Raw genomic sequence first — 19,898 nt, forward strand, 5'->3', positions numbered from 1 at the left:
AGAGAGAAAAAGCCAGAGAAAACAGCCAAAAGCTGAATGTCTACGGAACAGAGAAGCCAGGAGAGCTGCCATGTGCATTGCCTTGTGACAGAAAAGCCAAAGACCAAAGATCTACTGCAAGCAGCCCCAGAATCCCAGTCTTCTGGGAGAAAGAAAAGCCTTGAGGACAACTTGATTTTAGACTTCTCCAGCCTCAGAACTGTGAGTCAATAAATTCCTGTTGTTTAAGCCAACTCATTGCATGGTATTTGATTTAGCAACAAGGAAACTAAAACAGCAGGGGACAGGGCTGGGACGAGGGTGTGGCAAGAAGCACCTAGGGCCTGGGTATAAGTTTATTTAGAACAGGTCCTTCTCTAATTGATCTTGATATCCCCACTATGACTCAATAAGTATTTGCTAAATGAAGGTACTTATATTTTTGTTTCCCCCATGAACACATGTTCCACCAAGAATACTTTGAAATTTCTTTAAAATGAACTTGAAAGTTATTTTCTAAGCCACAAATTAGAATTGAAAATACCTTACCCCCCTGTTCTATAAGCCTGAATATAGGTGCTATTTTAAGAGGCACACTTGATGGAAGCTCGCTGCAAAGAAAGCATAGCCATAAAGATTTGGAGAGACCAAAAGACCACAGTACTTGAAATATCACCTTCAAATATTATGAGTGAGGGGAGTGTCATATTTGTTAATCCCATAACAGCATCACCATCACAATAATGAGTCATCATCATCATCATTATCATCATCTTCTTCTTCTTCTTCATCATAGATAACATTTGTTGAGCACCTACTATGGGTCAGATTCAATGCATCACATGCATTTCATATTTAGTCCTGCTAACAATCCGTAAGTTTTTTAAAAAAAGCTTTATTATCCCTATTATACCACTGAGGAAACTGAGGCTCAGAGCATTTCTCAAGCACATGTAGTTAGTAAAACTGAGATGAAATCTGAATGGTTTTAACTCTGTGTTATATTCCAGCATACATTAGTGAAAATGGTTCAGTGACATCTGTGGGCTTTCTCTTTCGAATTGTTGTAAGCTTTGAGCTTGTAGGCAAGGAATTAAGTTATACCTCATTCATGAACTCATGCAGGCATTCATTCATTCACCATTAATAAGAATCCTCAACATGTCAGAGAAGATAAAATCTATTTCTAGTCTCAAGAAAGTCATAATCTAGTATAGTAGACTTCAGGTTTTTTTAAATCTCATATTCCTATTAAAAAATTTTTGAGCATGCCTCTATGTTTATTTATAAATTGCATACATGTATCTCTAAAACAATATGTAATGCATTTATGAAATGCAAAGACATTTTAAAATGATGAGATAAAGATTAAGTAAACAATATTCTAATAACTTGTTAATCATGGCAGCATTATACAATAAGTAGGCAACAATTTCTCCAGCCAAGATATACACTCAGAATGAGGTTCATTGTTAATAATTGTAGATGTAAATCTGTATTTTATAGATTTCTAGATAATTTCAATTTTTTGGCTCCTTTTTTTGACTGATCAGAGTATATTGTCATTGTTTTGATTTCACAATATATACTAGATATGTCGGGTCCACTGTTTCCTTTTTCATTTATGCTTGCATTATTAGATTACTTCATATCTATGGTTTCTCGCAGAAATCTTTTTAAACCACTTTTCCATTTTGTGAAGGTTAACTTAGATGAAACTAAATAAGATGTAATCTACTTAAGTGTGCACTCACAAACTCTTCAACATGAAAGTCAACAAAAGAGTGAGGAAGTCATTTCTGACCCACTGCAGTTTCAAACTCCTCCCTCAGGTTATGATGTACTATGTGTGACACATGACTGTCTAACAGATGGACCAAGTGAGGAAGTCAATATCAATCCATAATTATCTGTGTGAAATAATTTCTTTATTGTTTTAGATACATAAATATTAGTTTGAATATTTTCTTTCTACCTCCCAGTAGATTGGCGTGTACACCCCCAGGAGACCAATGACTAGTGGATAAATCAGTTATGCAAGCAAATAATTACAATAAAATGCAGGAGACACTTCTAAAAATATGAAGCAAGTGTTGTGGATTGTAAAAGCCTGGCCAAGATCACACTTGAGTTGGGTCTTGAAGTATGAGTTTGCATCTGTCAGGTGGAAAAATGAGGAAGAATGACTTTCCAAGAAGAGAGACCAGAATCTTCTAAAGAACGGAGTGGTGAAAGAACAAGAGAAAACTGAATGAATCCATGAACTCCACCCCCGCCCAGTTGCAGTTATAAAATAATGTGCCAATTTAACCATCTACCTTCCTTCAGAGGGGCTTTCAATAATAAAAAAGATTAGACACTACAGGAAAAGTAATTTGGTGCACATTTTAAAGTTTTTTATCTGCACTGTCCAACATGGTAGCTGAGGCAGGCTGGAATAGGGCACTACGGGCTGGCTGGCACATTGGTCAGTATAGATGGAGAGTCAGCATCAAGACACAGATAGCCAGATAGAGAGCAAGAAGGACGGGCTGAGCCAAAGGGGGACAAAACTCAGATCCAGCTGACAGGTGGACAGACAGGATGAGGGAGAAAGGAGAGACTGGGTGAAAGGAGAACCCCTAATTCCTAGAATCGGCTGAGATAGCCAGTTGGAGGAAAAGGAGGGGTTAAGCCAGGGTAGGGGGAGAATGGGAATTTCCACCCCCAACCCTAGCCTGAAGCCTAGCAACAGGCTAACATATAAAACCCGGACATAGCTCAACCCGGTACAGCCCACCTGTTGGGGCCCGCCCATGCTGATCTCTCCAGGGTGTATTCTTTCTTACCAACTTTTGCTATTCCCCGTGTGCGCTGCCTTTTCAAATAAACTTTACTGCTTGCTACTCTGCCTCTTGTCCCTGAATTCTTTCTTGAGACAAGAAAAACGAACCTGCCCCAGAGCTCACCTCAAGTGCCAACCAGGCTCCGGTAACAGTAGCCACATGTGGATATTTTGTGGCTAGTCTGTATTAGGATGTGCTGTAAGTGTGAAATACACACTGGATTTCAAAGACTTGGTATAAAAAGATGAATGTAAAATACTCATTAATGTTGATTGTATGTTGAAATGATATTTTATATTAGGTTAAATACAATTATTATTAATTTTACCTGTTTCTTCTTACCTTTTTTTAATGAGTCTACTAGAATATTTCTATTGGACAGTGCTGCTCTATGCTACCCAAATTATTCACCAGGTTAGACAAAACGGGGAGGCAAGAGAGTTAACATATAGGTCTCTCGTTCCCCAAGTTAATAATACATTTGTACTTTTCTTAGAATACACGCCTAAATTCACTTTTATAATTCAGCTAAGAAACGCCAAACTAATTTCCATCAGATTGCAAACTTGGGTGGAGCAAGACTTTTAAGAATTCTATACAGAGTAAGAGCTCAATAAATATTTACTAATTTGAATTCCCTCATGCTGAAACTGTGTCCTAATCTAGTTACCTGTATTTAAAAATAAATAAATAAATAAAACAGGGCTTTATGCGTTAATAGATGTATTGAATTCTCTCATAGTTTGAACAAGACTACCACCTCCTGGAGAAGCTAATGAATACCGGAGACTGAGAATGCGTCCATCCACTTGGGGAACCCGTACTACGAAATTGTTTGCGTCTCAACGCCAACTTCGTAACTCTCCTAGTAGTTAAAACAATTGCTAATCCTTCACAAGACGTTTTTCCATAGAGGTAAGACTTCAGAAAATTTGCGCCTCACTAAGCAACCGCCTCACGCTTATGCGCAGAAGGACACATGCGCAGCTTTCAGACAAGGAGGCCGGGAGTCAGGGTTGTTGGGGCCGGGCCTCTAAAATCCCAGCGTTCCTTTCGTGCTGCTATCAAGATGGCGGCGCCCATGCTGCGACGCCTTTCCAGGGGCCTGTGGTTCGCTCCCGCTGGCCGGTCATCAGTCTTACCCTTGGGGCTGCTGCGTAAAGTCCACTCGGGCACTCAGGGATTGCTAGCAGCGCAGAAGAAACGAGGCCTGTTCAAGGAGTTCTTCCCGGAGAGGGGTACGGACATAGAGCTCCCAGAGCTCTTCGACCGTAGCAGGGCAGGCAACTTCCCCCAGACCATCTATTGCGGCTTCGACCCCACGGCCGACTCGCTTCATGTGGGACATCTGCTGGCACTGCTGGGCCTGTTTCATTTCCAGCGAGCTGGCCATAACGTGATCGCGCTCGTTGGAGGTGCCACAGCCCGTCTGGGAGACCCAAGCGGCCGTACCAAGGAACGCGAGGCGCTGGACGCGGAGCGCGTGGAAGCCAACGCGCGCGCTTTGCGCGGAGCTCTGGAGAATCTGGCAGCTAATCACCAGCAGCTGTTCGCTAATGGGCGCACCTGGGGCAGCTTCACGGTGCTGGACAACTCGGCTTGGTACCAGAAGCAGCAGCTGGTGGACTTCTTGGCGGCAGTGGGCGCCCACTTCCGCATGGGCACGCTGCTGAGCCGGCAGAGCGTTCAGACCCGGCTCAAGAGCCCTGAAGGCATGAGCTTGGCGGAGTTCTTATACCAGGTGCTCCAAGCCTATGACTTCTACTACCTGTTCCAGCGTTATGGATGCCGGGTCCAGCTGGGTGGGTCTGATCAGCTGGGCAACATCATGTCCGGATATGAGTTCGTCCACAGGTAAGCGCCATTTAAACCCTGGAGAAATCCTGAGATCAAATAATTTACTCACGAATAGTCTGTGATGCAATATTAGGGCTGTAGAATTATTTCCTGCACCCCTTCCCTTCGTTGGCTTTATCTCCAGTGTTTGTAATGGCTTTGGTTTCGCTGGCTAGTGAGAGTTAAGGGCTGAATTAATAGTAGTAAGATTTAGGGACGTATTCTAGAGCTCTTTAGGAAAAAGACCACTCGCTAGTCAAGATTCGGATGTTAGGAGAGTTGTGGATTGTATGTGTTTTGCTTCCTCTAAGTAGTTCTCCTAGTGTTTCTGATTTGGAGAACTGCTTTTACTTGTTTATACTTGAACTTGACTGGGCTAACTTGAGTAGCCTCTGCTGTGGCTCTAAACCCTTCCATGAATCTAGTGTTAGTCTTTGGTTGGCATCTTTAAAAAAAATTCTTTTTTCAACTCCAAATATTTGGCAAGAAATGCAGCTTTTTGTTTGTTTCATAATCTACTTTTAAAAAATTTATTTCGTGACATAGTCAACTAAAAATTAACCGTTTTAACTACTTTCTGGTGTGTAATTCAGTGGTATTAATTACATTCACAATGTTGTGCTATCATCATCACCATCGATGACCCAAACTTTTCTATTATCCTAAACAGAAACTTTGTACCTGTTAAGAAATAACTTCCAACACTTCCCAGCCTCTTGCCCCTGGTAATCTGTAATCTGCTTTCTGAGTCTATAAAATTGCATATTCTAGTTTATTTTCATATAAGTGAAATCATTTTATATTTGTCCTTTTTATGTCTGGCTTACTTCACCCAACATGATCATGTTTTCAGGGTTCATCAATGTAGTTTGTTAACAGACTTTCCTTTTTACAGTTGAATAATATTCCATTGTATGCATATACTACCTTTTGATTGTCCATTCATCAGTTAATAGACACATGGGTTGCTTCCACCTTTTGGCTATTGAGAATAATGCCACTATGAACACTGAAGTAAAAATATCTGTCAGAGTCCCTGCTTTTAAATTGTTATATTTCTTCAAGTGGAATTGCCAGGTCATATGGTTCATACTTTCAGCTTTTTGAGGAACCACCAAACTGTTTTCCCCAGCAGCTGTACCATTTTACATTTGCCACCAACAATGTACCAATTTTTCCATATCCTACCCACACTTATTTTACATTTTTAAAATAATAATCTTTTTGGTAGGTGTGAAGTGGTATTTCACAGTGTGTGTGTGTGTTAGCTTAAACAATAAGCATTTATTGTCTCACAGTTTAAGTCCAAAATTGAGAGGTTGGCAGGGCATTCTTTCTCCTGGGCATTCTTTCTCCTGGGGTTGGTAGTCCTCCATCAGATGGTGATTGTTCTCTCTTCTCTGGCTTTTTTTTTTTTTTTTTAAAGAGAAGTTGTGAGTTTACAAAACAATTCTGTGTTTTATACACCACCTCACCACCAACACCTTGCATTGGTGTGGAACATTTGTTACAATTGATAACAACACTTTTTTATAATTGTGATGTGCTCGTTGGCCATTTGTGTATCTTCTTTGGATAAGTGTCATTTCAAGTCCTTTGCACATTTTTAAATTGAGTTGTCTTTTTGTTGTTGAGTTGTTAATGATCTTTTGGTACTGTGGATATTGAACCCTTATCAGATACATGATTTGCAGTTGTTTTCTTGCATTCTGTAGGTTGTCTTTTCACTTTCTTGATCTTGTCCTCTGATGTAAAGTTTTAATTTTTGAGAAAGTCCATTTTACTTATTTTTTCTTTTGTTTCTTGTGCTTTTGATGTCATATCTAAGAAATCATTGTCAAATCCAAGGTCATGAAGATTTTCCCCATTTTTTTTTTTCCTAAGCGTTTTTACGGCTTTAGCTCTTATATTTAGGTCCTTGATCCATTTTGAGTTAATACATGATGTGAGCTAGAAGTCCAGTTTCATTCTTTTGCATGTGGACATCCAGTTTTCCCAGCACTTATTTGTTGAAGAGACCATTCTTTCCCCATATAATGTACTTGGCACCCTTGTTGGAAATCAGTTAACCATAATAGATGTGTGGGCTCATTTCTGGACTCTCAGTTTTATTCCATTGGTGTATACATCTGTCTTTATGCCAGCACCATACTGTTTTAATTACTGTGGCTTTGTCGTAAGTTTTTAAATTGGGAAGTGTGAGACCTCCAATTCTGTTCTTTTTTAAGATTGATTTGACTATTTAGGGGCCCCTTGCCATATGGATTTGAGGATTTGCTCTTCTATTTCTGCAAAAAAAGGCTGTTGGAATTTTGATAGCAATTGTATTGAATCCTACAGATCACTTTAGATACTGTTGACATCTTAATATTAAATCTCGTCCTATCCATGAACACAGGATGTCTTTCTTATGTCTTCAGTTTCTTTCATGATGTCTTGCAGTTTTCAGTGTGCAAGTAAGTCCTTCACTTCTTTGGTTAATTTTACTTCTAGATAATTTATTCTTTTATAGGCTATTGTAAGTGGAATTGTTTTTTGTTTGTTTTGTTTTTTTACATTTCCATTTCAAATTGTTCATTGTTTATAGAAACAAAGCTGATATTTTGTGTTAATATTGCAGCCTGCAACTTTCCTGAATTTATTAGCTCTACTAGTTTTCTTGTGGATTCTTTGGGATTTTCTGTATAAAGGATTATGTCACCTGCAAATTTAATTATTTTACTTCTTCCTTTCCAGTTGGATGCCTTCTGTTTCTTCTTGCTTAGTTGCTCTGGCAAGGACTTACAGTACAATGTTAAATACCAGTGGTAAATGGGGGGCTTCCTTGTCTTGTTTCCGATCTTAAAGAGAAAGTTTTCAGTCTTTCACCATTTACTATCATGTTAGATGTGAGTTTTTCATTTATACCTGTTATCATGTTGAGAAAGTCGTCTTCTATTCCTAGTTTTCTGAGTGTTTTCATTATGGAAAGATATTGGCTTTTGTCAGATGCCTTTTCTGTGTCAACTGGGAAGTTCATGTGCTTTTTTTTTCTTTTTTCCTTCATTGTATTAAAGTGGCATATTGCATTAATTGATTTTCTTATGTTGAACCACTCTTGCAGTAATATAGATTTTAATGGCATTTTCTCGAGGGAGATAGAATACAGGGCTAGGCCATGCACTGTAATGTAAAACTGTTTTTTAATCCCTTTACAACATCCCCTTTAGTGTCTCTTTCTGACTCTCCTTTGGTCCATTTTTCTCTCCTCTTCCCACCCAACCTAAATAAGTCTCTGGACCCTAGTTATGCAGCACTTCCTTTTGACTTGCCCAGAGCTATTGCAGTTGCAGGTCACATGGCACATGCTAGAATAGGGCTGAATAGGGAGTGGTATGACAGCACATAAAAGGGGCAAATAATCCAGATTTAAGAGGTCATGTAAGTTTTCTGATTTGGGGAACTGCTTTTGTGTAAACTCAAGGTAACTGCCTCAAGAGGCCTTTGCACCCTCCATGAGGCTAGTTTCTATAATGGAGCATAAATCACCGTTTAAAATTCCTTTTCTAAAAAGGTTTTCTTGTTAATTCATATTGCTTTAAACTCTTGGGAGAATATAAATTAATGAAAAAGCAAATCCACCTGCAGTAAAGAGTAAGTGAATTTTTCAAAAAGATACCAGACGGAAACATGAAAGGTGAGTAGTGGAATCTACCACCAGTTGTGAGAAACACGTAGTGAAAAAGTTCTTCTTTATGCATAGGATGACTGGAGAAGATGTATTTGGAATCACTGTCCCTCTAATTACAAATACAACTGGAGCAAAGCTGGGAAAGTCTGCTGGCAATGCTGTTTGGCTAAACAGAGATAAGACATCACCATTTGAATTTTATCAGTTCTTTGTCAGGCAGCAAGATGATTCAGTAGAAAGGTAAGTTCTTAATAGTGTGTTGAGTAAAATGAACTTATGGTATAATTTTAGCTTTTGATTCTCTATGTACCTTTATTAGTCAGGGTTCTCCAGAGAAATGAAACCAACAGGATATATATGTATATATGTATGGTATATATGTAATATATGTATGTAAATTTTTAGATTTTTTTATAAGAATTGCTCACACAGCTGTGAAGATTGGCAAGTCCAAACTCCATAGGCCAGGCCACATGTTGGGAACTCCAGTGAAGGTTTTCACTGGTCCCCAGGAGAAGCTGGCTGCTGAGGTAGAAATGCAAATTCCTTGACTGCTGAAATCATCAGTTCTCCTTTTAAGGCCTTCAACTGCTGGGATGAGACTTCTCTCATTGTTGAAGGCAGTGTCCTTAGTTGATTGTAGGTGTAATCAGCCATAGATGCAAACAACTTGGTGATGATTTAAATCCACGAAACACCCTCACAGTAATAAACAGGTCAATGCTTTCTTGACCAAACAACTGGACACCAAAACCTAGTTCAAGTTGACACCTGAACTTAATCACTCCAGTACCTTTTATAGGTTTTTAGGTTTTTTCTTCTTTTCTTTTTTTACTTGGAAACTAATTAAGGCATTTATCATAAAACATCACAGAACATTGTATTCTAAAGGATAGGTAAGAAATCACAAAAAGCAGAAACCGTGTGTGCTGGAAACTTAGAACCAATTTTGTGATCTATATCTAGCCAGTACTTAGGGCTTTATCACTTGCATAATCTCCTAGTTATTTTGCTCCTTTTATCTTAAACTTGACTGTGCTTGTTTTCCCTTTGTCTCTGTTCTCTCACAAATATGACTTCAAATTTCCTTTTCTGTAACGGAGCATAAAAGACCTTTTAAAGTTCCTATTCAAAAACATTTATTTTCTCATTAATTCACATTGCATTAAACTCTCAGAAGGATATAAATTAATGAGAAAAAATACATTTGCAACAAAGAGAAAGTGAGGAATTTTCAAAAAGATATCATTTTTGATTTACTGTATCTTCAAAAATCTTTAAGAATAATTCTAAAAAAATGTTTTTTAATGTATGGGACCTTTCTGCAGAACATTAAAAAACACTATTGATTGAAAATAAACCTACATTAATGGAGTTTTACCATATCCATGATATAGAAATATACCAGTTCTACTCAATTTGATCCACATATTCATTGCAATCTCAAGCATATCTAAACAGGGTTTTTTTTTTTTTTTGTGGAACTTGACAAGCTCATTCTGAAATTTACACTTAAGGGGCTAAGATTAGCTAAGACATTCTTGAAGAACAGAGTGGAAGAAATGCCTTATTAGAAAACCACAGTAATTAAGGTTATTTTTTAAGTGCAAAGCAAAGTATAAAGTTAAAGAGAGCAATGGTACAGATCAGAGTCCATGATCTCTGACATAATATGGTCACTTGATCTCTGTCAAAGGAGGCATAGTAGATCAGTATGATAAGACAGTCTTTTCAAAAATTTTGCTTGGATACTTGGATCTTTATGTGGGAAAAAAATGAGACTTAACCCCTAGCTCATACTGTATCCAAAAATCAATTCCAGGTAGATTGTACGCCTAAATGTGAAAGACAAAACAATTAAGTTTTTAAAAGTTAATACAGGAGAATATCTTCATGACTTTGGAATAGGGAAATATTGCTAAACAGGACACAAAAGGGAAAGACTGATAAATTAGACTAAATTAAAATTAAGGTTTACTGTTCATCAAAAGTCACCATTGAGAGCTGGGCCTCTGCTGGCTGGGGAGAGCAGCCAGCAGTGCGAGCCCAGGTCCCAGGCTGCTGAGGGCTTCGGCGGGCAGGCGGGGGATGAGTGGCTCCCTGGGCCAAATGGCGGTGGCCCTGCTCTGCTGAGGGCCCGGCACAGGCAGCAGCGGCCTGTGGGGCCTGGGCATGCGGATGGTGGACTTGGGCACAGGCGGTGGTAGTGGTTTGACGGAGCAACTGGCATGCTGGTGAAGGACAAGGTGGTAGTCTTCCTCAAGAGGACACTGGAGCAGTCCCAGTACAGCTTCAGCATCGCTGTGGTGCAGATCCTGCAGTTGCAAGAGCATCCAACCACGTGACCTAGGACGTGCTGGAAGACCCCAAGCTCTGGCAGGGCATTAAGACTATTCCAACTAGCCCACCACCCTGCAGGTGTACCTCAGCGGCAAATTTGTGGGTGGCTGTGACATTCTTCTGCAGATGCACCAGAACGGGCACCTGGTAGAAGAACTGAAAAAACTGGGGATCTGCTCTGTCCTTTTAGATGAAAAGAAAGACCAATATTCAAATGAGGGTGGCAAAGGTCCTCGCTGAGTGTAACGTTCCACTTTCAGGAGAGGAGGCTGTTAGTGTCAAAGATCCACTGCCAGAAAAGCCTTAACCAATTTTGGTTTTATTATTAAGACAAATTGCTTGCCATAATTCTTCAGGTCTGTGAGCAGTTGGGGTAATTTTAGATTATCTGATGTTTGGGCTAAGAATATTCTATAGTGAATTATAACCACTGCACTGTAATAATTCATTGTTGTACTATGATATTGCTGTAAACAAAATTTGTTCTTATATTGACATTTACTCTTTGCCTGATTCAGGAGTAAAACTAGGAGCTTTTGAATCATCATCATCATTCATGGCTCCTCTGCAAGTGAGTCAATCTGCAAAGATAATATATCCCCCTCCCCCAATTTTGTAACTTTTTCTGTTAAGTAAATGATGGACAAAGAAGAAAATGTTACAACTGGGGTGATGTTTTTTAAAATAAACTGCCAACTTGGACATACCAGGAGTGAGTTGTTCATTCTGAATAGCATAGCCTGTAAGGGTTTTTCGTGCCTGCAACCTTTTGTTTTTCTGAATTGAGTGATTGTTATATTCTTCTATTAAATTTGCCACAAAAATTGTTATTAAAAAATGTCACCATTGAGAGTAGGACAAGATATTTTCAACACATGTAAAAGAAAGAGCTTGTGTTCAAATTAATAAGAATTTCTGTAAGTCAATAAGAAGATGACAGATGCCTCGGTGAGAATGTTCCAAGGTAATGGGAGAGTTAACTGATAGAACCACTATGGAAAAATGTTTAGCAGTACCTACTGAAGCTGAATACACACACTACCTATGACGAGAAGTTCCTGTCTTGGGTGCATATCCAATAGAAATTAGTACACATGTGCACCAAGAACATTAAATGCAGAAATATTCAGAGCAGCATTATTAGGAATTGTCCCAAAGCAGAAATAACCCAAATGTCCATAGTAGAATAAATACAATATGAAATATTCATATGGAATGTCATACACATAAGGCTATACTTTCAACTACATGATGACCTCCTAAGCATAAATGATGTGACAAAGAAATCAAACAAAAAATGTATGATTCTGTTTATATAAGGTCTAAAGACAGGCAAAATTAAGTGATATTGTTTAGGGAGGCATAATGAGATGGTAAAAGTATAACGAAAAGCAAAGAAGTGATTTCTATACAAGGCACAATAGTGGTTAACTTGGAGGGGGAATGAGGGTTTGTCATACTTGTGGGCTTCCTTGGGTGGCAAGGCTGTATTTGTTGAGGTGATGGTTACATAAATGTTTACTTTATAATTTATTTAGCTACATGTTTGTGATTTATGCATTTTTCTGTGTTATTTCACCAAAGAATAGATTTTAAAAGAGGATACATAGGGAATGATATTATTTATGTGAATTTTTAAATCACATTATTCTTTTTGTCTGTGGATACTACATACACATAAAACAAAAGTATAAAAACATGCTTGGAAAGGATGCACACAAATTTATGATAGTGGTTATCTCAGAGGGCGAGAAGGGGAACCTATACTGTTTTATTTATTCAAAAAAAGGAAAGATCTGGTTGTGTATGCATGGGTGTCTTATATTATTTTCTGTACATTTCTGTGTGTTTGTAGATTTAAGAATAAGATTTTTTAAAGTAAGCAGCATTTCTTTAAAGTGTAAAGGAGTTGGAGATATAAAATTAGGTATGTGATATAAATATTTCATTTTTTGTCCTTAAGGTACCTGAAGCTCTTCACTTTTCTACCCCTTCCAGAGGTTGACCACATAATGCAGCTGCACATCAAAGAGCCAGAAAAGCGGGTTCCTCAGAAACGACTTGCAACAGAAGTAACAAAACTTGTTCATGGACGAGAAGGGCTGGAATCTGCTAAAAGGTAAACTTCTAGAATAATTAACACTTGATAAAGTCATTAGCTGACAAGGATTGTTGGTGTTTTACTTAATACTTAAAATAATCCCTATTTTGGGGGAAGATTGTCTAGAAGTAAGTATATAAATTATAAAAGATAGATGTAGTGGGTATAATAAGAATAGCTGTATCATTGGGTATGATAACATATTTTAATAATCACATGATTTGACTCTCAAAACGTGTCTTTTCAGGTGTACACAAGCCCTTTATCATAGTAGCATAGATGCATTGGAGGTCATGTCTGATCAAGAGTTAAAAGAGTTGTTCAAAGAAGCTTCATTTTCTGAATTAGTTCTTGACCCTGGAACAAGTGTCCTAGATACATGCCGCAAAGCAAATGCCATTCCAGATGGTCCACGGGGGTAAGATTATTTAAGTTTTAGATTCCCAATTAACTCAGCATTAAATGTTACAGTTCACAGCATGTATTTTCAAAGAGGGTGTCTTTGAATGAATGAATGAATTTTAATGACATCTTATTCCTCAGAGAAGTTAGGTTAGTCAGAGAATAATGTGAAAATTAAAAGGAATTATTGTTGAAAATAAATAATTTATTTTCTATAAAGTACATTATTATTATACTGTCTCTCATTAAGTCCAGCCCAGTCTGTTTTTCCCCTGGCACTGGAAGAGGCTTGCATTTGAGGGACTGCATTGGTCAGTCTATACACTGGGATCATTCAGTGGTGATCACAGTTTGAGAAGACTGTAAGAACAGAGGCCCTGAAGGAACAGATTCATACCACTTCTCTCTACTCAGTCTGTATCCTCTTTATGTGAGACAGTGGAGAGGATTCCTCAAACTATTTAAAATACTAGTTGAATTTCTCAAAATGAAATAAGCATATGATCTTACCTTTGTAAGACTTTTGTATACTACATCTTATTTCCCTTAAGAATTATGTTTTTTCTTATTCAGGCAGTGGGAAAAAATATTTTAATCCCTCAATTATGTAGTATTTTTAAGGAATAATGTGTTCAACAAAAAGTAATTTGCCATGTAATTGATGCTTTTTCATTTGTAAGTGAACGGTGTGATGTAGAAAGAGAAAGTATTAGCCAGAAGAGATGGGTTTCTCATCTATAGGAGTTTAAGCATAAGTCGATGAGTTACTAGCCCATGGACATCATTACGAATGACATTTGTTGCCTTATGGTGGCTGTTTTCTTTCCACTGCTTTGGATTGTTCACCTCTATCCTAAAGATTCCTAGATTCATCTGTATTTGTAGGGTATCCCTTTGCATCATCTCCTATTCCACCTTACTGATTTCCTAATATGGTGCTTTATTTAATATATGCTGAATTTGAGGATGGTTTCATACATCTACCCTATAGTAAGTCCTTGGTTCTAAGAATTTTCCCCTCTGGAAATATTTTTCATTTTCTTCTGAACTTTCCTAGTGGTTTGTTTGCTATACTGAAAGTTTTACTGCTATTAAGATGATACTATATTTGATTGAGCCAGTGTTCTAAGTAATGACATTAAGATTTAAATTGTATAAGCGACATAGGATTATTTTGCACATTTAAACAAAAAGTAGGTTATCTGAAACTGTAGCAAATTGCCTACAATAACCCTTCCTTAAAGAAATCTATTCTTAAATAGAAAAGCTTTTGTGTACAGTTTTATAAAACCATGTAAAGGTTCTTAATTTCATTTGGTAACATATTCAAGTAAGAGAAAACCAGCATTTCCCTTTCATAAAGACTTCCAAGGCCTTTCATGCTCTAGCTGTCTTCTTTTCCAGTCTCACCTCTTTTCTTGTCCTGTTTGTGAAGGTAACTCTACTTTCTCTCCCTGTCAATTTAGGTGTCACTTTGAGGAAAATTTCTGACACCACCTAATGTGCTACTAGAACAGCCTCTCCTAGCTCTTTATAGCACTTCACTTATCAGTGTGTTGTAATTGTTCGTTTGTCTGAATATCTCTAGTAGTTTATAATACTATTTATATTTAGCAATGTAAGAGCTAAATATAAAAGCTAATAAAAGCTCTATAAATATATATTGAATAAATTGGATGATAATATAAGTAACTTCAGTGAAACCTATTTTGATAGTAATCTACAATTTAATAGAGCACTTACCAATTTTCTATTTGTGGAATTGACTAGTTCATTTTTAAGAAAAATTTACTTTTTAACAAACAACTTGTTATTTGCATAGTCTCAGGATGTAATTTTCAAGGACATCCTAGTTTCATAAGCATGTTTCATGTTTCCAAAAATTACTGTATGTAACACTATAGTTGTCTCTCTCTCTCATGAGTGGCTGATTATAAAAGAAGCATTGTGCTCTTTATTTTTATAAGTTTCACTCTAAAACATGATCCTCCATTATTCCTATTCATTTCCTTTTTAAACCACTACCAATGGAATAGTTCTATCAAGAGCTGTGAGATATTCCAGTTATTTTTCTCCACTAAACACAGAAACGTAAATATTATGCCTTGCATCTGCTCCTTTAGAAGAACATAAAAGGGAAAGAGAATCTAGAAGAATGAACATGAAGGTAATAATCTGTGCTAAAGGTTTTAATTGGAGAGCCTCTGAAATATAAATGAAATAATGGTATGTATGTTTCTTGGAATAGGTCAGCCATGATTGAATTTATCTAGTTACTAAGCATTTCTATTTTTAGGTACCGGATGATAACCGAAGGCGGAGTCAGTATAAATCACAGACAAGTAACAAATCCTGAGAGTGTTTTGATTGTTGGACAACATATTCTCAAGAATGGACTATCATTACTTAAAATAGGAAAAAGGAATTTCTACATTATAAAATGGCTTCAGCTATGATGAAAAATCCTGGTTGTTCACCCAAATTTTATCCATCATTCATTCTCAAGACATAAAAGGTTGGCTCCAGAACTTAAGACCTTCACTAAGCAAATCAGTAAAAAGAATGGAGTATACTCTAGGCCTCACTGAGTGAGTAATTTTCATTATTTATGTAGGTTGGTTAATAAATAAGGTGTTTGTGTAATGATGGAATATTTTATTTCCTGATCCACAAACATTAAGGATTGAGTAGAAAACCATCATTTCCAGGGTTAATCTTTTTTTAAAAATTATACTTCATGAAAGAATTAAAAACTGCCTTTCCCACCCAACCTTTGTTTTCCTTTCTGAAATGGTGAGAAGAAACAATGAAAAAGAGGTAGTATAAAGAATTGTGGATACTTTTATATCAGATACAGAGCACTGATCTCACTAGTATTACATAATTATTCTTACATCAGTAGCACTGCTAGTGTCCATGTTAAAAACAAGAAATCTAGTTAAAAACAAGAAGTCTAGTATTGGAAACTTGAATTACCATTGATCGTTGTTTAGGAAGAAATTAGTTTTGCTTAACAAGGAAAAAAGTTTGCTGTAGCCACAGTTGGCATTAGAAATTACAGTAGAAAGTTTCTTTTCAAAGAAAAGGGCAAAAGTCAGTACCTTTTCAGAAAGTTTCTAATTCAATTTTTCATCCGTTGCCTGAATTTCTGTATAATTACATTTATTCAGACTTTTTTTTGTCAATAGATTACTGAGGATGCAATGTTTTATAAATTTGGATACTTTTAAATTAGCTTTAAGTTTCAACTTCTGTCCCAAGCAGATTGCCATGTGAGGTAAACTGAACAGTGAAGTGACCAAAGCGATAGATGCAAATGTTATACCAAATATCCAGACATTTGGCTTCAGATCACACTTGAAGGATTTGGCATCAAGACTGAGTTCAGCTCTACAAACATTAGGCAAGCCAATTGTCCAGAACTGTTTCCACATCTGTAAAACCAAGATATTAGCATCCCTCTTTCCCTGAGGATAACATACACACAAAAAAGGTTCACAATCAGATTTCTTCTAGAAAACCTTAGAGGCAGCAAGCATAGCTTTAGTGTTCAAATTCTAGCCATTCACTACCTGGATTAGTTGGAGCAAGTCACTGTGTCTTCATATGGAAAAAAACAAAAACAAAAAAACCTCATTGAGTTGTAGTAATTTAATAGGAAAAAAGTTTAAAAACTTTTGGTGCAGTATAAATTTTATTACGTTACAAAGTGGATTTTGGCGCTAAAAAACCCTAGTTCATCCAGACCTTTCTCTGAGAGTAAACGTAAGACCAATTTAGGAAGTATTCATTTATTGACAAACTTCAATGTCATTTCATACCAGCAATTTTATTTACATAGCGACAACATACAAGTATCCATTATAAATGTCAGAGATCATCTCTACATTCAGAACTTCACTCATTTTAAGGGCCAACAAAGGAAGTTCTCTTTCTTTCTGTAAGTTTCTTGCCTCTGTTTTTCTTTGTACAAAGTGTGTACTAGCAAGTGCATTACCATAGCATGGCTTTAAAGCTAACTTTTTGTTTGTTAGGATCTGTTTGATATGATGGAGAAAGGTGCACTGTAAGATGTTTTTCCCTTATAAATTCAGAAGGCCATGGCATTCCAGAATGGTGGTAGTTTGATCTACTATCTGCAATAAGTAAATTATGGCTATAATTTCAAAACTGATGTTTAATGATGGCAGAGTGATTTATAAGTGTGCTAACAAATATTCTGGTAGCATGTATTCTCTGTCAAGACGCTTACAGATTCAAAGTAGTACCATTATCATATCAGACCAGTTCTTGTTTTTTTTGTTTGAGATCAGTGCTGAGTCTGTTGTTTCTTAAAAGGGTACCATAAACTTAAGTAAAAGAACATATTCCTGTTTTACTTACCAGTAGTCCTTCATAAGACTTAGTCATAACTTGAAAACAAATTTTAATGTCTGCAATATATACTGTATTAAGGTGTTATCTGTTCAAGAAAGATGGACCTAGATGTTTTAAGGCTTTCTACCAATATCTTAAAATCTATAGTTCATATCAAGAATCACCTGGGAAATTTTATGATCTAAACCTGCACCCCCACTCCCTGAATGCAATTCAGTAGTTGATAAGTCTTTAGTTTGTATGTGAGTCTGTTTTTGTTTAAAATATAAAGTTCCACCAGTATGTTTACATACCTCCATTCCAATGTATTTTGGGGTATGAAGCAAAAGTAGCTATACCGACCTTATAGAGCAGAGAAGATAGAATATTACACCTAAATGATCAGCATAGTATTTGGTTTTAAGTCACACCTCAAAGTAAATCTTGAGAACATGGTGTGAGTGCCCCATATTAAAGGTACATCCTAATATAGTATCTACTACTGTATTTGCAAACCAAAGGGAATTTAAGTCTTCATTGGAACCTCCTTAAATTAAAAGGAATTGGCCATTGTTATCAAGTCTCATTAGATAATCAAGTCCAGATGGTTGTTTTTAATGCAGGAAACTGTAATTCATGCTTCCAGGTTTAAGTAAGAATCAGAGTATATTAATGTTTAATGCACTAGGGAGTAAAGAACCAAAAGTGGAAGGGTGATGTAGTTACACATTTTGCACACCCCATCATTGTCAATGCTACAGATCTTCTGCATTCAGATTTCTTATACATCAGAAGTTGCAAAGAAGCTCAAAAAAGCTGTAAACACAGTGACTGTGTGAGTAACTTGTCAACCCACATCTTTCAAAGCCAGATCAGTTTATATGGTACATGCATTACAGTTGTATGAAATGTTGGTTTGTTGCTTTCTTCTTGAAGGACTATGGCAGCGGCTTTAACACTACTAACAAAGGTTACACAGGTCATCTTATCCACAGGCAAACTGCTTGTACTACTAGAACACTAACTGGTCTTTTCAAAATTCAAGTGAAACTGTCACAAGGCAGACTTGATGTATTTGATATATACTGGAAAACTTAAGAAACAGCCATTTATTATTTGGATTAAATGTGTGATTTGTTTTCCAATACAGTATACACTTTTCAGTTTATAGCCAGTCTTTACATGAGCAGATTCATACCATTGCAATACACAGGAGTTCATAAATAAAATTCTACTTAAGTAGGTAGTAACTAGCAAGTGGCAAGTCAACACAGTCTCTCGTATCATGTAGTTCTCTTTACCAAAGATGAGTCTCTCGGATTTCAGCAATAATTTGACTGGCTCCTTGTAATGCCTGCATTAAAAAAGATAAAAATTAGAATGGCTTATTAAGTTATGCTATCAAAGAATCTATGAATTATGTGGGGTAGTCTCTCTGAGATTATATGTGTTAGGTTTATATTAACCAGTCTCTTCTCTGAAATTTGAATCTAATCAAGCATCAACAAAAAGATATTTAGCTATAATATAAAGACCATATATGCAAGGATCAGAATGCATTTTAGACAATAAATATTTATGTAAATATATTTATATCTGCAACCTAAGCGTTAAAATTTTTTAAAATTGACAATACCTTTAGCATGTCAGCTGCTTCTTTCCTACGCTGTGCCATATCCTCAGATTCAGTCAGAAGATCATCCAGTAAGGATGATTTATACAGTTGTCCTACTAACTCACTCTGAAGAGTATCTTTCACATGATTAACCAAAAAATGCATTACTGCCTTTGGCACACTGCAAAACAAAACCAAAATTTTGGCGAACATTTGTACTCTTAAAAATTTGGGCTTAAATTCTGACTTCAAAATATTAAAGATAAGAACATTGTACCACTTGGACATTTCCTTATTTACTGACATAACTGCCCTTCAAATTTTTAGTTAGTTATATCAAACATTAAGAAAAGCCACAATTTTTAATAATTTACCAATTCTTAAACTGAAGCATTTCCCTTGAGTCTTTTTTCATAATTTCCCTTCTTTTATTTCATCTATCATTATTCTATGTATCAAAATCCTGCAAAGAGCACTACTCATAATGGCCAAAAAGTGGGAAAAACCAAATGTCCATCAACAGGTTAATGGATAAAACAAAATGGTACAGTAATTCAATGAAATATAATTTAGTCATAAAAAGGAATGAAGTACTGATACATGCTACAAACATGGATGAACCTTGAAAACATCTTGCTGAGTGAGTGAAGCCAGGCACAAAAGGCCATATTGTATGATTCCTTTACATGAAATCTCCAGAATTGACAAATCCATAGAAAGAAAATGTATTGGAACCACCTGGTGATAGTTGTATAACTCTGTGATATACTATGA

At 36.6% G+C, this 19,898-nt stretch overlaps 2 protein-coding genes and 1 pseudogene across 12 annotated transcripts in view; 2 read left to right on the forward strand and 1 right to left on the reverse strand.

Moving 5' to 3' along the window:
* Window positions 1-3,810: 3,810 nt before the first annotated feature.
* YARS2 (tyrosyl-tRNA synthetase 2) lies at window positions 3,811-15,796 on the forward strand. Of its 2 annotated transcripts, XM_037845071.1 has the most exons (5): window positions 3,829-4,658; window positions 8,383-8,550; window positions 12,614-12,769; window positions 12,999-13,169; window positions 15,450-15,730. In XM_037845071.1, exons 1-5 carry the CDS (start codon window positions 3,874-3,876, stop codon window positions 15,607-15,609), a joined length of 1,440 nt encoding a protein of 479 aa, XP_037700999.1. In that variant the 5' UTR covers window positions 3,829-3,873; the 3' UTR covers window positions 15,610-15,730. The 2 variants fall into 2 exon arrangements, with proteins under 2 accessions (XP_037701000.1, XP_037700999.1); XM_037845072.1 differs by lacking the exon at window positions 12,999-13,169 and having other exon boundaries at window positions 3,811-4,658; window positions 15,450-15,796.
* LOC119541285 lies at window positions 10,399-11,019 on the forward strand (annotated as a pseudogene).
* A 1,132-nt stretch (window positions 15,797-16,928) lies between the features above and the next one.
* DNM1L (dynamin 1 like) overlaps window positions 16,929-19,898 on the reverse strand; it is a 62,722-nt gene continuing 59,752 nt past the window's right edge. For all 10 annotated transcript variants that reach the window (XM_037845063.1, XM_037845062.1, XM_037845065.1 and 7 more), the window contains 2 exons: window positions 19,146-19,305; window positions 16,929-18,863 (listed from right to left, as the gene is read on the reverse strand). In XM_037845063.1, coding sequence (XP_037700991.1) covers window positions 18,807-18,863; window positions 19,146-19,305 — 217 coding nt within the window. In that variant the 3' untranslated portion in view covers window positions 16,929-18,806. The remainder of the gene's footprint in view (window positions 18,864-19,145; window positions 19,306-19,898) is intronic.

Source organism: Choloepus didactylus, chromosome 8 (genome assembly GCF_015220235.1).
Source record: "Choloepus didactylus isolate mChoDid1 chromosome 8, mChoDid1.pri, whole genome shotgun sequence".
In the NCBI taxonomy this organism is placed as follows: domain Eukaryota; kingdom Metazoa; phylum Chordata; class Mammalia; order Pilosa; family Megalonychidae; genus Choloepus; species Choloepus didactylus.

Excerpts from the sequence above, each read along its gene's own strand:
- YARS2 (XM_037845071.1), top strand. The coding sequence starts at position 3,874 with ATGGCGGCGCCCATGCTGCGACGCCTTTCCAGGGGCCTGTGGTTCGCT. Across the intron at positions 4,659-8,382 it reads GGATATGAGTTCGTCCACAG|GATGACTGGAGAAGATGTAT; the intron begins GTAAGCGCCATT and ends CTTTATGCATAG. Across the intron at positions 12,770-12,998 it reads GGGCTGGAATCTGCTAAAAG|GTGTACACAAGCCCTTTATC; the intron begins GTAAACTTCTAG and ends GTGTCTTTTCAG.